This window comes from Sus scrofa, chromosome 7 (genome assembly GCF_000003025.6).
Source record: "Sus scrofa isolate TJ Tabasco breed Duroc chromosome 7, Sscrofa11.1, whole genome shotgun sequence".
Lineage (NCBI taxonomy): Eukaryota > Metazoa > Chordata > Mammalia > Artiodactyla > Suidae > Sus > Sus scrofa.
The window spans coordinates 845171-860011 of NC_010449.5; the positions used below are offsets into that span (position 1 = coordinate 845171).

The window sequence follows — 14841 nt, forward strand, 5'->3', positions numbered from 1 at the left end:
GCAGTTCCGGTCCTGTCGGGAGGAGGCCCAGCGGCCCCGGGAGAACTCAGGAGGCCCCTCCGTGACTGGCCCGTGCGAGGCGTTCCCGGAGGGAACTCGAGGGCCGTCCTCCCGGCTCAGCCCCGACGCCTCGCCGGGGCTTCCTGCGCACCGGGAGCCACAGGGCCGTGGCTTCCAGTGTGTTTGAAGAATCAACCCGACGCAGCTCGGCTGTGCGGGCCAGGCCTCCGGGTGAGGGTCGGTGGAGCCAGGGCCCGTCGGGGAGAAGCGGCGCGGCAGGAAGGCCTCGCCAGTCCGTCTTTGCCAGGCTCGCCCTGAAAAGCCAAACTCCAGCCGAGGTCCCGGCCCCTCCAACTATAGTGTAGAGCCCGAGGCCAGCGCTCCCGCTCCAGGCAGGCTTCGGGCGGCGCGGCTGCCTCACCGGCTGGCCCGGGCCCCGCGCCTCTCGTCGGAGCGGCTTTCGCGGAAGCCTCCCCGCCCCCGCCCCAGCCCCCGGCCGCGGGCTCCCGGGGCCACCTGAGTCGCGGGCCTTGGCCTTCAGAGCACACGGGCATCAGGCCGGAGGCGGGAGCTGCACAGCGCGGGATTTCCTCCTTCTTAACCGCATTCACCACCGCGTCCTCGGCTCCTGCCTGCGCTCGGGCCCGTGGGGACACGTGCCCGGGGAGGGGCGCCCGCCCGGGTTCCCGCCTCCGCGTTGGGGGCTTCTCCGCGCAGCAGCAAGGCGGGCTCAGCGCAGTGGCTTCCGCGCGGGGCGTCCCGGTTGGTCCCCGAATCCAGTGATCAAAGGGGGCACCTGAGAGTGGGGCGTCCTCTGCGTGCGACCCCTGACCCTGGAGGAAGGGCGGGAGCCGGGTCCTGGGGTCAGGCTGCGGTCCTGGGCCACCCAGCGGGGACGCTCCGTCGGAGGAAGCCGTGAGGGTGGGTGGGGTCCTGCCTTCGTGTTCCGGACCGGCGGCGCCGGCAGGACACCCCGCGGCGGGCCTGGGGAGCAGTGGCGGCCGGGGCCGGGCTGGAGGGGCCGTCGCGGGCTAATCGCAATGGCCCAGCCTCGCTGTGCCTGCAGCGCCTGCGGGTGCGCGGGCGGCCTGGTCTAGTGCTCAGGGCAGGGCAGCAGCGCCAGGCCCTGGGGAGGGGGACGCCCGATGGGGGGCCAGCGCACGGAGCGGCTTTTCAGCCCAGGGGTCGCGGCCAAGTGTCAAAACCCTGGGCACCCCGGTGATTAAAAGCTGGCACTTTGGGAGAGGTGCGGGTGGCATGTTGGGATGTGTAGAGCCGTCTGAAAGTCCCGTGTGCACCCCCGCCTCCCACCCCCACAGAATCTTGTGCTAAAACTGGCAGCCTCCCGCCCCCCCAGGCTCTGCAGGGAGGAGAGGCCTTGGGTTGTGGAAACAGATGCCTTGTGAACTGGGACATACTGGGACCCATCTCAGAACTGAAAAGGCGCTGCCGGAATTCCCAGGGCAAACAAGGTGCCTGGGGTCCTTGCTTAGAAAGTCTTTTGTAGCCAATGAATGTATGGTTATTTTGACACGAAATGTTGAGGTGTTGCCTCTTGCAGGGAGCTTTAATGACTGGGGAAGGTCTCATTAGCCAGAAGCTGACCCGCCAGGATTTCGGTGCCTTTTGGAGGTTTGGTATTGGCACGGAGGTTCCAGGAGCCCCAGAGGAGCCTGCAGCAGCAGCTACCCTGGTTTCCCAGCGCAATCATAGACCTGGAACCCCGGTCCCCAAGGAGCCTTCTCGGCGGAGGTTGGCCTCAGGGCACTTTAGCCCTCCCTCAGCAGGAGGCGGGCAGCCTGTCCTTCCCCTTTTTGCCCCTCAACAGCCGCAGAGGTGTGGCAGGTTTACAGGGCAGCCCTAACTCCCCCTCCAGCCTCCAACAAAAGGCGGCCTCAGCCCACCCCCGTCGCAGCAGGTGTGATGCAAGCTGAGGCCCCGCTCCGCTGGGGCAGGAACCTGGGTCCCTCTGCTTTGCTCTCGTATTTGAGGGCACTGAGGGTTTACCCTTCTTAGTTTGTACTTACAAAATCGAGGAGGAGGAAGATGTTTTATCACATCTTAAATGAACAGTCGGCGCTGGCAGAGCAGGACAAAGGGGGAGAACAAGTTCCCGGAAATCGAGTTGAGATTTGGGGTAGAAGAAAGGCGTTAATGAGAGGGTCTTAAGCGTGTCCGGACGAAGTGCACACCCAGAAAGAAAGCCCAGAAATACTCAAGCCAGGGTGCGCCCTTCCCTGCCTTTTACACACTCAGGGAGGCCGGGAAGCAGAATCCCCCCCCCCCGCCCCCGCCATGGAAGGGGCAGGAGTTGAGAGCCCCACGACCAAAATACTTCCGGGGGCTTCCAACCTGATGCTCCTGGCCGTTCTGACACTCTTTTAACACCGGGGCATCCCTGGCTCCCCACGAAGCCCCTGCCGGACCCTCTCTCGTCCCAAGGAGCCTCTGGGTAAGAAGACGCAGAGCACGGGAGCCCCGGCGGTGAGGTGGTGGGGTCAGGGGGTCAGAGGAAGAGGAGGGGCACCTGTCCATCAGGTTGAGGCTACGGGGAAGGTGTGCGAGCATGTTTATTAGTGAGACTTTTGTGACAGTGGGTTTGTGTGGTGTCTGTAAGCTTCTGAGTCACCCTGTGTGAGGTGGCACGTTTGTAGGTGTTTATTTGTATTCGTGAGCCTTCGCACTTATACACTGGAGTCTGTGTGTGACCGTGTGTGTATGTGACTCCGGGTGTGTGTGACTGTGCACGTGTGTCTTTGGGAGTGTTTGCATGTATGTACTGGAGTCTGTGTGTGCGCGTGCGCCCACCAGCCTGCCTAGGCCTGGAGGCCCAGCCTTCCAGGGACCATCTGTTTCCAATTAGCAGCATCTCGATTGGGAGAAGGCCCGGTCCTGGGGCAGCTCCTGAGAACCGGGTGGGCCAGCTCAGGCCCCCAGTTCTGCGCCATCGGAGCCCGGGCCTCGGCCAGCAGGCTTCCGCAGCAACTGGGCAGCCACACAAAGAGCCCTCTTTCCTGCCACCCGCCGCCGGGCCGGGTCCTCCCCCAGATCATAAACCTGCCGTGGAGACATTCCGAAATAGTTCGGCTGCGCTCACACGAGCATGTGCGAAGGCTGGAATTCCATTTGCTGTAAAGTTTTATTTTCCTTGGAGGGGGAGTGGGGGGGGGAGAGTCCTGACCTAATTTGTTCTGGGGCGAAATACCGTATTTCACGCAGAGGTCTCCACCTGCGCACAAACCCTCGCTTGATGCTGGTGGATTCCACAAGCCGGGCGGCTCGGGAGGACACGCGAGGGTAAAGCCAGGCCCCTCAACGATGCGTTCAGTCAAACCCAAGCCGGGTTTCTAATTAACCTGAGGTGGGTCACACGCACGCTGTCGGGCATACATTAGGCACTTCGTATGAACTGGTTGAATGCCTAAATCAAAATTAGGCTGAAAGAGTGATCTCGCACCGAGAATAGGTTGGAAGTAGGCAGTGTGCGTCTAGACCACAGCAGAGGCGCGGGCTCAGAGACCTCCGGGTAACCCGGGGCCTGGCATGGGCGGTCCAGCAACATTCGCCCTCCTGCAAGCTGCTTCTGCGAACTCCTGTTTCTCAAGGCTTCTTCTGAGAGGGTGGGAGCCCTGTGGGTTCTAATTATAGTCGCCGAGACCAGAGCTGGTGTGAATGCCGCCTTTCTGCAGGAGCTGGGTTTCCAGATGGGCTGCAGAGAGTGGCTTGCTGTCACCGGGAGGGGCGAAAGCCAAGCCCCAGGCAGAGGCTCGGGAGGCTGCTGCCGCTGCGGCAAGGCCAGGCTCAGCCAGGCGGGGCTCTCAGAAGGAAGCGGCTTCATTCCAGGCCAGGACTTGGGTAGTTTTGTTTGGGGGTCCTTATAGCTGTTTTTATAACTAGGAGACAACACGGACATGGGCTGTGCTGATGCTGGTTAACAGAGAAAGGCCGTTTTTAATAAGAAAAATCATCTGAAAGCCCCACAATTTTAGTTGTCTCAGCGACATAATTTCAAGAAAAGTGAATCTGTGATTAAAACATCTTGATTTCCAAAACTGATCAGAGGCGACCCGGACAAAAGGGAAGTGGGCAGAGCCGGGCTCTTCCCCTGCTGCTGCAAACCTCGCGGTGGTGGCGGGTCTGCTCGGAGGCGCCCAGGCGCTCAGGCGTTGGGATTGGTTCGCATCAGCTCCACGTCGGCATCCACCATCTCCCTCACCAGCTCCTGCGGGGACAGTGCAGGCGGCAATGACACAGGGGGCCCCGTCCCCCTCCCCCCCAGCAGCCTGCGCAGCCTCCCGGCCCTCCTCGCCCCGGGGGCCCAGCCACCCGTTCGCCGCGTCCCTCCCTCCCCGGACCACCGGCAGGGACCTGGGACCTAGGAGGCTTGGAGAGGCACTTACATCAAAACCGACCCGGGGCTTCCAGTTGAGCTTCTGCTTGGCTTTGGTGCAGTCTCCCTGCAGAAAGTCCTGCGGGGCGGGGACAGAGCACACGGGTTGGTGGCAGTCCCAGGGCCCCTCCCGCCCCCCCCCCAGGGCAGGGGCTCCACGAGTCCCTCCAGCGGGCGGGCGGGGGAGTGTCTAAGGACGGCCTGCTCCTCGCCAGGACCCCGGAGGCCGCTCGGCCCGGCCGCCACCACGTCCCGCTGGCCTTAGTGACTTTCTTTTATGCAACAAGTTGTCAGGGACGCCGCTCTGAGAGCTGTTTGGGATTCGTGCTCAACTCCGCTCCCCTCCCCTCCGGTCCCGGAGCTTCCGGCAGGGTGGGGGGGGGCTCCCGGCCCCTCCAACCCGCTGGGGCGCAGCCCTGGCCCCGTGGGGGCCTCCTTGCTGACCCTCCAATGCTGCACATGCCGTCCCTCTGCGCCACCATCACCTCCCCGCTACCCACCGAGGAGCAGGGACCCCCACCTAGGCAGCCGCGTGCTCCTCTGCGCCGCCCGCGGCCCCCTTCCCCATTTATTTGCTCCACTTGTGCGTTTCTCATCCCAGCTGACGGGGCTTCATCCAGAGACAAGCTCACAAGGGAGGCGGGTGACTCAGGCAGAAGGGCCGCCACAGCCTCCAGCACAGGGAGGGAGCTGCAAACCGCCAGGGCCCCAGCTTCCCTCCATTTAAGAGACTTCCTGGGAAGGAAGGTGGAGGGCGGGAGGGAGGCGGCCCTGCAGCCCCAACCCCTTGCTGGGCTCCTGGGGAGCCCAGCCCGTGGGAAGGGGAGACCTAGAGAGAGGGAGGAAGGGAGAGAAGGAAGAAAAAGACGGGAAAGCGGCCCCTGTCGGGGGGAGATGAACAGTTCGCATGCCCGGGTTCAGCCCTGCTCCTCAAACTGCCCTGAGACCTGAGCCCTCCAACCCCGGAAAACAGGCCCAGCAGGCCCAACTCTGGACGCCCGAACCCCGAACCCCGTGAGGACGGCAGCCTAAAGCCACAGGAGGAAGGCGACAGACACTCAGGCTGCAAGTGAAAGCCTCCAGGGCGGTGGACTCCCCGGGGCAAGACGCAGGACCTGCCGTGCCCACCCTGGCCCCGGCCTGGCCCGAGCTGGTGCTCGGCTGGAATCCATGACCAGGCCCAGCGCCCAGCGCCTCAGCGCACAGCTCCTCGGCCACCAGCCCTGCATTTTGCGCTGGGCCAAGTGAAGCTCCCAAAGGCCCTGCCTCCTCACTCAAGTCCTCACCGACTCCTCCGGGTTAATAACAGCTAAGCAAGTTACTCTGCTGGCCTCAGGTCCCTGTGCGGAGTCTCCAGGGAAATCAGAAGCAAATATTTGTACTGATTTGCAATTTAACACAGTGCAACACGGAGCTGGAAGTGTAAGTGGAAAAACACATGCATTTATTTCTCTCCTTTCCCAAATCAACGTGTACCTACTTCTACAACGCTTCTGGTTCTATCCTAAGAGTCCTACAGAGACTGGCCTGCCTCTTCCCCAGAGGGAGCTGGGAAACGCGGCCCCTCAATTCCACAGCCGGAAGGAGCAGGGCGTCCTCCGTCCGCACATCTTCTGAAAGTGGGGGGTTCTGCAGAGGGTGGGAGCCAGGCCCTATGACGCCGCCTGCCCTGTGACTTCAGATGGCCCCAGTAGGCTTGGAGGGGGTGCTTTGTATTGTAACTGTTTCCTGCAGTTTTCGACAAGCAGCTCGTAATATAAAAACAAGGAGGGAACTACAATTAAGGAAAAAGGAAAATGGCTTTCAAAAGCTCAGAAACAGACATTGCTACCGTGCAGGGTTCATTGAAACCAGAGACGCACCCTTGAAACATCCCAATTTAGTGTCGAGCTCGGCGGCACGGCTACCTTTCCTCTTCTGCCAAGGCTCTGTCTCCCTGAAATTTAATTAGTCTGAGAGATCTCGTGAAGGAAAAGGATGAGGTTCCATTAAAACAAAACAGCGGCTCTGGACGCCAGCTGCCCGGAGCTGACATCTAGACCCGCCCCGGTGCCTGTGCCCCCGCCGACGTCCAGGGGACACGAGGGAAAGGCCAGCTCACACGTAACCCCTCCTGAGGGGGTTCTTACTCCCCCGTGTGTCCCGGAGGGAAAAGGGACAGTTGTGGGCTTGGTCACATCTCAAAGTCACAGCCCACAGGAGGGGCCTGTCACGTCTCACAAACCACAGGGCCCACCAGGGTGTGCGCAGCTCCGACGCTGGGTCGGGGATGAGTTCGTCTGTTTTGCTCTTTTCTTCTTTCCTGACGGTTTGGTTCCTTCTTTGTTTATAGGCTTCAAGCCACAGAATGACAATGGGGAGGGGGTGAATGCAAGTGATGAGTTTATGTAGTTTCCAAGACGCGTGGTACGCACTGGGGGGCCCGCGAATTTTCTCCACAAGAGAGCTGGCCAAGCGCTGGGCAGCGGAGCGTCTCCGAGGTCTGGCTGCCGGGGTCCTGCGTTCCCGCGGCGACGCCTTAGGTGAGCTCCGCGCCTGCGGCCTGTGATGTGCTCTGGTCGGATTTGGTCCCGCGTGGCGACAACTTCCGAGCGGCCAGGAGGCGGGTGTCCGGACGCCGGAGCCCCTTCAGTGTCTGCAGGCCCCGGGACGCGCGTGCCTCCTTTGTCCCCGAGGGCTTGTCCTCCAGCGGCTTTGGGCAGCCACGACCCTCGAAGCCCGGGCACCGGGGGCAGAATCGCCCGCAGCAGCAGCTGGGGAGGGCGTGTTTGGCTGCAGTGATTTTTCAGGCCTTCCTGGCTTACGCTGTTGGTATAGTGAACTGATAAAGGGCCAGACTAGATCCTGGAGAAGTCATCAGGCCGCTCCCTGAGCCCACGGTAGTTAACATGAAATCCAGAAAAGGGGGCACCGTGCCGGCCGCCTTCCACCCTGGCTCCCCTCGCCTCTGCTCCGGGCACCGGGCACCGGCCCTCTCGCGGCGGTGAGGGCACACCTGCGACGCGCCACCCAGACTCCCCCCCCCAGTCCCATTTCGTCACGGTCATTATTCAGCACATTAAAGCCTCTGAGGCCCCCGCCCGCCTTCCTCAAAGCCACCGCGGCGAAGCTGTCGAGCAGATTCTGTCACACAGGTTTTCAGAGTTCGCAGTCGCACCTCTCTCGCCCTCCGTCACCAAGGCCGCACTAGGAAAGTGTAACATCAGTATTTATTCCAAGCGTTGTGTTGCCTGCTCGTCTGTTTTGTGACGGCATCTGAGCAGGTGAGAGACGTACCAGAGAAGGGTGCTGCTTAGAGCCCGGCGCGCCCGCGGAGAGAGCGGGTCGCAGAGCTGGAAGCGGGGGCGGGGGGAAGGCGCCCAGAGCCCAGAGGCGCTGGGCAAAGGCCCTCGAGGACTGGGGCCCGTGGGGCGGGCGCTCGGCCTTCGCGCTGCTTCCGTCGGATTCCCCGAGGAAGACCTGAGGTGCCCAGGGACCAGAGGAATTGCTCTTGGCCCGACATTACGCTGCTGGAGAGGGAGCAGCAAAGCTTCACCCTGGAAGGAGGCTCCTTTTCAGAAAGACAGGACCGCTAACAGCAGCAACACCACCCTCGGTCCGTGGGAAGAGCTGTCGAGCCGCACAGCCGGTCCCGGGCACGGCTGGAGATGTGCGGCTGAGCGTCAGGAAGGAGGAAGGCAAACGCTAAAGACCCGCAGTGCCGCCCGCAGCTTCCCGCTCCTCCCGTGGGCAGCCTCTGAGTCACGGGCTCCAGAGGAGGCAGCGGTCGCGCCCACAGCCCGATCCCCGCGGCGCCAGCAGCCCCCGTTTCGGCCGAACGTGAGCACAGGTGGCAGCTGAGGCTGGCCCCTCCTTCAGTGACAATCGTGATGAACCACGAGAAGCCAGCGGTTGCCTTCCGGCTCCAACAGCGCGGGGCCCGTCGTGGGGGGAGCCCAGCGGGCAGCCCCGGCTCCACTGCCCGCTGCCCACAGCGATGAAGGGGCAAAGCCAACAGGGCGCAGAGGGCGGCCCGTCCAGGCTTCGGGGAAGGGGCCAAGCAGGCCACGCGGGGCCCTGGCGCTGCCCCTCGGCGCCTCTGCCCGTGGCCTCCAGGACCGGTGCGCCCTGGCCGAGCCTGTTTCTCGGCTGGAAGAACGCGCCCCTGGGAATCCGCCGCTGTGAAGAGCCACCAACCCGAGGGGAGGGATCATCCACCCCAAGGGGTCCAGAAAGGACGGAGGTCGCCCCAGCACAGCACCCCCTTCTGGGAAGGTGACCGAGAGCTTGACTTCCTTGCGTGCCCACGTGCGGATGGCGCTGAAGGGGTTACAACGAGCGGCTCCTTTGACAAAGGGGCGGCCACTGGCAGGCGTGGGCAACCTCCAGGGAGACGCATCTTCTACCATCTGTATTTTGAAAATAAGGGAGTTCCCGTCGTGGCACAGTGGTTAACGAATCCGACTAGGAACCATGAGGTTGCGGGTTCGGTCCCTGCCCTTGCTCAGTGGGTTAACGATCCGGCGTTGCCGTGCGCTGTGGTGTAGGTTGCAGATGCGGCTCGGATCCTGAGTTGCTGTGGCTCTGGCGTAGGCTGGTGGCCACAGCTCCAATTCGACTAGCCTGGGAACCTCCATATGCCGCAGAAGCGGCCCAAAGAAATAGCAAAAAGACAAAAAAAAAAAAAAAAAAATGAAAATAGGGCCAGCGTAAAAGAGAAAAGCATGGGGCTCCCCTCATGGACTAGGATCCATGAGGACGCGGGTTTGACCCCTGGCCTCGCTCAGTGGGTTGAGGATCCAGTGTGGCTGTGGCTGTGGTGCAGGCTGGCAGCTGCAGCTGCAGCTCCAATTCAACCCCTAGCCTGGAGATCTCCATATGCCACGGGTTAGGCCCGAAAAAGCAAAAAACAAACGAACAAAAAAACCCAAAAGCAACAGAAAACAGAGAGAGAGAGATGTAATTAGAAACAAGGGAAGAAAGAGAGAAGAGATACAATTATATAAGGAGACACAGGACTAAACACCAATTTCCTTCTATAGTTTTGTTTTTGTTTTTTTGCTTTTCAGGGCTGCACCTGTGGCATGGGGAGGTTCCCAGGCAGGGGAGTTGAAGCAAATCTGCAGCTGCCGGCCAACACCGCAGCCACAGCAACTCGGAATCCAAGCCGAGTCTGCGACCTACACCACAGCCCATGATGCTAGATCCCTGACCCACTGAGAGAGGCTAGGGATCAAACCCACATCCTCATGGACACTGGTCAGATTCGTTTCCACTGCGCCACAAGGGAACTCATCAATTTCCTTTTAAAGAGAGCTTCAAAAATGTCCTGAAGACAGTTCTTTCAGGCAGACAGCAGAGGCAAAGGACCCTGTGCTCTCCCAGCCCAGCGGACGCACACTGCCCCACGCCGAGGCCAGCCTCTCCCCATGTCACCAGTCTGGGGACGCCCTGGCCCTCTGCGCTGGCCAGCCTGCAAGCCTCTGGGGCCCAGCCAGCTCACCCAGGCTCTGGCCTGAGCAGACTGGGCGGCGGGAAGCTCTGAGAAGCTGAGCCTGGGAGCCCTGGGGCTGTGTACACACAGCTGCTTCCAGCAAAACACGCAGCTGTGGTTCGGGCCGCACCTCGCGGGGAGCCCACTCCCAGGGCTGCACCTGCCCCGCGTGGCCGAGCTAAAGCCGAGCTCACTGCTTTGTCAGCTTTATTCCTCCGCCCCGGTGCTCACGGGCATCCCAGCCCAGGGAGGGTGGGATTAGGTCCGTAACTGGAGTTTCCTGACTCTGATTCTGCCCCGATCTTCCCTCCCACCTGCTGATAGGGGCTGACTTGCAGTGCAGCCCAGGGCCACTTAATGAAAGGGAGATAAGATTGCCGGTGACCTCAGCGTTCCCGGCTTCAAAGCCACACCATCTTGGTCGGAAATTACTGGTTCCTGTTAAGAACTGGACTAGGGTGTGAAGATTTTACCCCTGCTGGTAGGAGGTGACACGAAGCCCGCGGAGAGGAGATAAAGCACCTCTAAGTGGACGGGCTGAGCCCCACTGGCCAGCGGCTCTCTGGAGCGCGAGGCAGGCTGCCGCTTGGTGCTTGTCACCCTCCAAGCACCACGCCCACATCAGACAGTCGGGCACAACCCAGAGATCCTGCCTCTGCTTTAGGTGGCCTCTGCCCTGGGCCTGAGAGCACCTGCAACGCGCCTGTGGGTGAAGGCCCAGCCCTGGGCCCCCGCACCCCGAGGCCCGCTCACAGCACCCACGACCCCTCCTGGCACCAGGGAAGGCAACTCTTCTCCAGCGTGTTCCTCCCCGGTTCTCAGGGTCTACACCGCCCCCCAGGAACACACCCACCCTGAACACTGGCGCTGAAGAGCGCGGCAGAGAACACGACGCTTCTGTCACGAGATGGGACACTCTGCCCACACGCACGTCCGGGGTTCAAGACACTCGGCTTCACGATCCTCCCTCCCCAGCCCAGTCCGAAATGACACGACCCGGTCACGCAGACATACAGCCCCTCCGCAGCTTCTCAGGAAATGCTGAGCTGAGCAGGCCCCAGAGCACGTCCAAATTCTGGCTTTTTGGTTATTTCTCTGGGGAGTTTCACCTGAGGAGCAGTGAAGGCCTCTGCTGTGACGTGTGACAGCAAGGGTCCGCGAGGCCGCAGAAGGCTGAGCACCAAGACGAACCTTTATGTTCTGCGGGTCCACCCGCCAGTCCACCTGCCTCCCTCGATGGAGGGTCTGCCAGGCTGCCGGGTGTCCACATGACACGGCCCTCCGGCGTCCTCCTCGGCCGGCTCTGTCGGGGCAACGCAGACCTGTCCCTGAACACACCTGTGGTTAAACCACACGGCCCGACCGTGTCACGAAGCCGTCTAGTGGTGGGTGTCCGACCAGAAGCCGGTGCTCACAAGGCGGGGTCCGTCCCCCCCCCCCGCGCCCACGTTATCTGAGTGAGTGGGCAAGCCCAGCAAGGAGCTGGGCTCGGGGGCTGCGTGACGACGAGAGCACCCGTGCGCACGCAGGAAGTCCTGGGACAGGCAGGTGAACGGGTGTTACCCGGGAAGAGACCCTTGGCCTGGACGGCCCTGGACCGCGGGAGGGCGTGGCACGCAGCTGTGCGCCATGGACACGGGTCAGACCAGACCATGCAGACCTGTGGCCGGGGAAGTTTCTTTTTCTTTCTTTCTTTCTTTTGGTCACACCTGAGACGATGCAAGTTCCCCAGGCTAGGGACTGAAGCCCCCCCACAGCGGTGACCCGGGCTGCTGCAGTGACCAGGCCAGGTCCTTCCCCCACTGTGCCGCAGGAAAGCTCTTGTTCGGGGGAGTTTCCCAACACTTCTGAGCCTCAGGTTTTATTTTATTTTGTCTTTTTGCCTTTTCTAGGGCCGCTCTCGCGGCATATGGAGGTTCCCAGGCTAGGGGTCTAATCGGAGCTGTAGCCACCGGCCTACACCACAGCCACAGCAACGCGGGATCTGAGCCACGTCTGTGACCTACACCACAGCTCATGGCAACGCTAGTTCCTTAACCCACGGAGCAAGGGCAGGGATCGAACCCGCAACCTCATGGTTCCTAGTCGGATTCGTTAACCACTGCGCCACGACGGGAACTCCCCCGAGCCTCAGGTTTTAAATCCGTGAAAGTGGACCACGGCCTTCCCGGCGAGGCTGCAGGAGGGTTCCCGGTCGTGGGTGGAAAGCAGCCCCACGAACCACTGCGTGACCCTTTCTGAATCCCAGTGCCCCTTCCGACGTCTGTGTGACATCGAGGAGACGCAAGCTCCTCAGGTGGCTTGTCTTCCGGTTTTCCTTTAAAGCTCCGTCACCCTGAGGATGCGCCCAACCCAACCTGTCTTCTGAGGTTGTCATCCTTTGGCTGATGGGGACAGACTGCACTGGGCTTTCCCAGTTCTCGTGATCACTTCACCGTTGGCAAACCTTCACTGCTTGAGGCGCTGGGAAGGCCGTGCTGGACACGACGTGGCTGCTGTCCTGAGTTTCTGTCCAGAAGGAGACAGGCAGGGACCCCTTTCGGTTGCGGGGAGTGGGCCAGAAGGCCAAGGGGAGGTGAGCCTGAAACGGTGGCAGGCCCTTCCAGAAGCAGTGACATCTGTCAGAGGCTCCAAGTCACTGAAGCCTGGGCAGCATGGTCTTTCGGGGGTGAGGAGAAGGCCACCACTGCGTCTGGACGGGTGGCGAGGGACCAGGGCCCAAGAGGAGCTTGGCCATCTTGCTGGCCCCCTGGGGAAAGTGCTCGTCAGCCCAGCAAGGCCATGCTGTCACGCGGCTTCATTCTGTGGTCCCTGATTGTTCCCAGAGGATCTCAGCCCAAAGGCCACAGCAGTCACCTGCCACTGCGGCCTCATGCTGTCTAGCATCTGACTTTCTGAGGCCTGTGTGACCTCTGAAGGTTAGGATGGGCTTGGCCTGACCCACTCTGGGGGCAGAGCGAGCAGAGGAACAGCGAGGGCTGGGTGGGGGGTCAGGGGACACCTGTGCCTCCACGGGGGCCAGCGAGGCGGGCAGAGCATGTGACACCTTCGCCCAACCCACTGGCACGGTGTCGTCTCCTTCTCAGGAAACCTCGTTTTCATGATTAGGAAACAGACTCTCAAAAGATTGCTTTCGTAGAATCACGTAGGCTCTCCCCAAGCGTTCCATGGAACGTCCTGTCTTTTTTTTTAAAATGTTTAGAATTTTTATTTTTATTAAAGTTGACTTCCAGCGTTGTGCCGATTTCTGCTGTACAGCCGGGTGACCCCGTCACACATGTAAGCACATTCTTCTTCTCTCTTGTTTTGAGTCTTGGTTTGGTGCCAGACCTCCTTGTGGAGGAAGCCTGAGAAGCTCCGAGAGAGGGCCGGTTGCCACCGCCCCGCTGCGGGCCTTCCTGGGGGGAGGAAGGCCCCTCCCCCAGGACCCGAGGCCTGGCCAGGAAAGGGTTAAGCCAGGCGGCGTCCACTGTGCCCTGCTGACACGTCCCTTCCTTTCAGGCTGTGGCTGCAGCTCGGCAGGAGGAAGCACCGGGGGGGCCTTTCACATGACATCATAAAAGCCTGATTTATCGCAGCCACCAAACATCTAGAAAATCATAACATCCTTTCAGGAAAATGCAGTGGAAAATAATCGGCTGACTTTGATGGAAGCTTGGGGGGGACTCCAAGCAGGACAGGCTGCCCGGCCGCCCTCGGCAGGTGCAGTGCGGCCAGCGGGCCTTCGCCGACGGAACGGGCCTGAGCTGTGCGCTGCCTGTGACCCGGCGGGGCTCTCACGCCCGCAGATGAAACGAGGGGTCCCATCTGCCAGCTCGTGGAGTAGCGCTCCAGGGCGTGTGAGCGTGTCCTGGGAGAGCCAGCTCTGCCCACGTGGGAGGACCTCCCCCCACGCGTGACTGTCCACACCCAGGATGCTGCCCCCCAGGACCTGCTGTCAGCCTCAGGACCACGAGGCTGAGATGAGCCAGAGAGAGGCCGGAAAGCATCTGAGGGCTAGCGGGGTAGGGGACGGCCATGCAGACGCTCCCAGGAGTGGTTGCTCATGCCCAGCAAGGCCTTGTCTTCTTTGATGTGTGTGCCAGGCTCTGCAGACACACCAGAAAGAGGGCAGATGAGAGCCTGCCCTGTCACCCCAGCAGTGGCCTAGCTTTGCCAAGCACCCCAACTCAGGAGGCTGGTCTTGGGTCCTGGGGAGAGGGGCCGAGCCTACAGGGCCAGTCTGGGTGGGAGGCCACCCTCACTGACACACGTGGCAGTGGGTCCAGGTGCCACGATTTTGCGAGGCACGTTTCCTCTTGGGGCTCTCATCAGACTGTCTGCCTGAGGGGCCTCGGGGGTCCCCTTGGGGAGCCTTTCGGCCACCAGGGCTGGCGGTTGGATTGGACTCCCCGTGGGATGTCCTGGGAATGGGCTGGAGGCCAGGGCAGCACGGACACCCAGCAGGCGCCCCTGGGTCCGTGCAGAGAGGGACCTCCGGGAGCAGAGGCTGGCCTTCTTCCTGCCCGAGGGAGATAGCTCGGGATGGCCAACGAGGGCCGCTTTGATCTCCATCGGGGGCTGAGCCCCCGGCACCACGGCCTTGATCGAGGCCTGGGAAGGGGGAGGGTGGAGACCCGCTGCCCGTCTCGCTGCCCACACCCGTGTGTGTTGCCCAGGACGCAGACGCCCCGGTGCCAGCAGCCCTCTGCTCCCCGCTCCTCCTGAACAGCCTGTCTCCTTCCTTTCTCGCTCCTTCCCTTCCAGAGGATTCCTTTATTCTAAAGCAAAGGCTTTTAGATACTGGTCCACCTGCCACCTCCTGGTTCTGCCTGTGTCCCGGGGCTCCTTGTATCTCACGGTCACGAGAAAGGCCGCCGGCACTTGTCCCGTGTTGTCTCCAGAAACGCAGTCACCGCCAGTCCCGCGTCGGAGGGGAGGCTTGATGTCAGCCTGGAGACCCCCTGTCCTCACGGCTCCGTCCCCTCTGCTCGCAAGT

The 14841-nt window shown here is 61.7% G+C and overlaps 1 protein-coding gene across 2 annotated transcripts in view; it reads right to left on the reverse strand.

Moving 5' to 3' along the window:
* Positions 3918–14841, reverse strand: part of GMDS (GDP-mannose 4,6-dehydratase) — a 436476-nt gene continuing 425552 nt past the window's right edge. For both annotated transcript variants that reach the window (XM_021099748.1, XM_021099749.1), the window contains 2 exons: positions 4401–4469; positions 3918–4222 (listed from right to left, as the gene is read on the reverse strand). In XM_021099748.1, the coding sequence (XP_020955407.1) occupies positions 4160–4222; positions 4401–4469 (132 nt within the window). In that variant the 3' untranslated portion in view covers positions 3918–4159. The remainder of the gene's footprint in view (positions 4223–4400; positions 4470–14841) is intronic.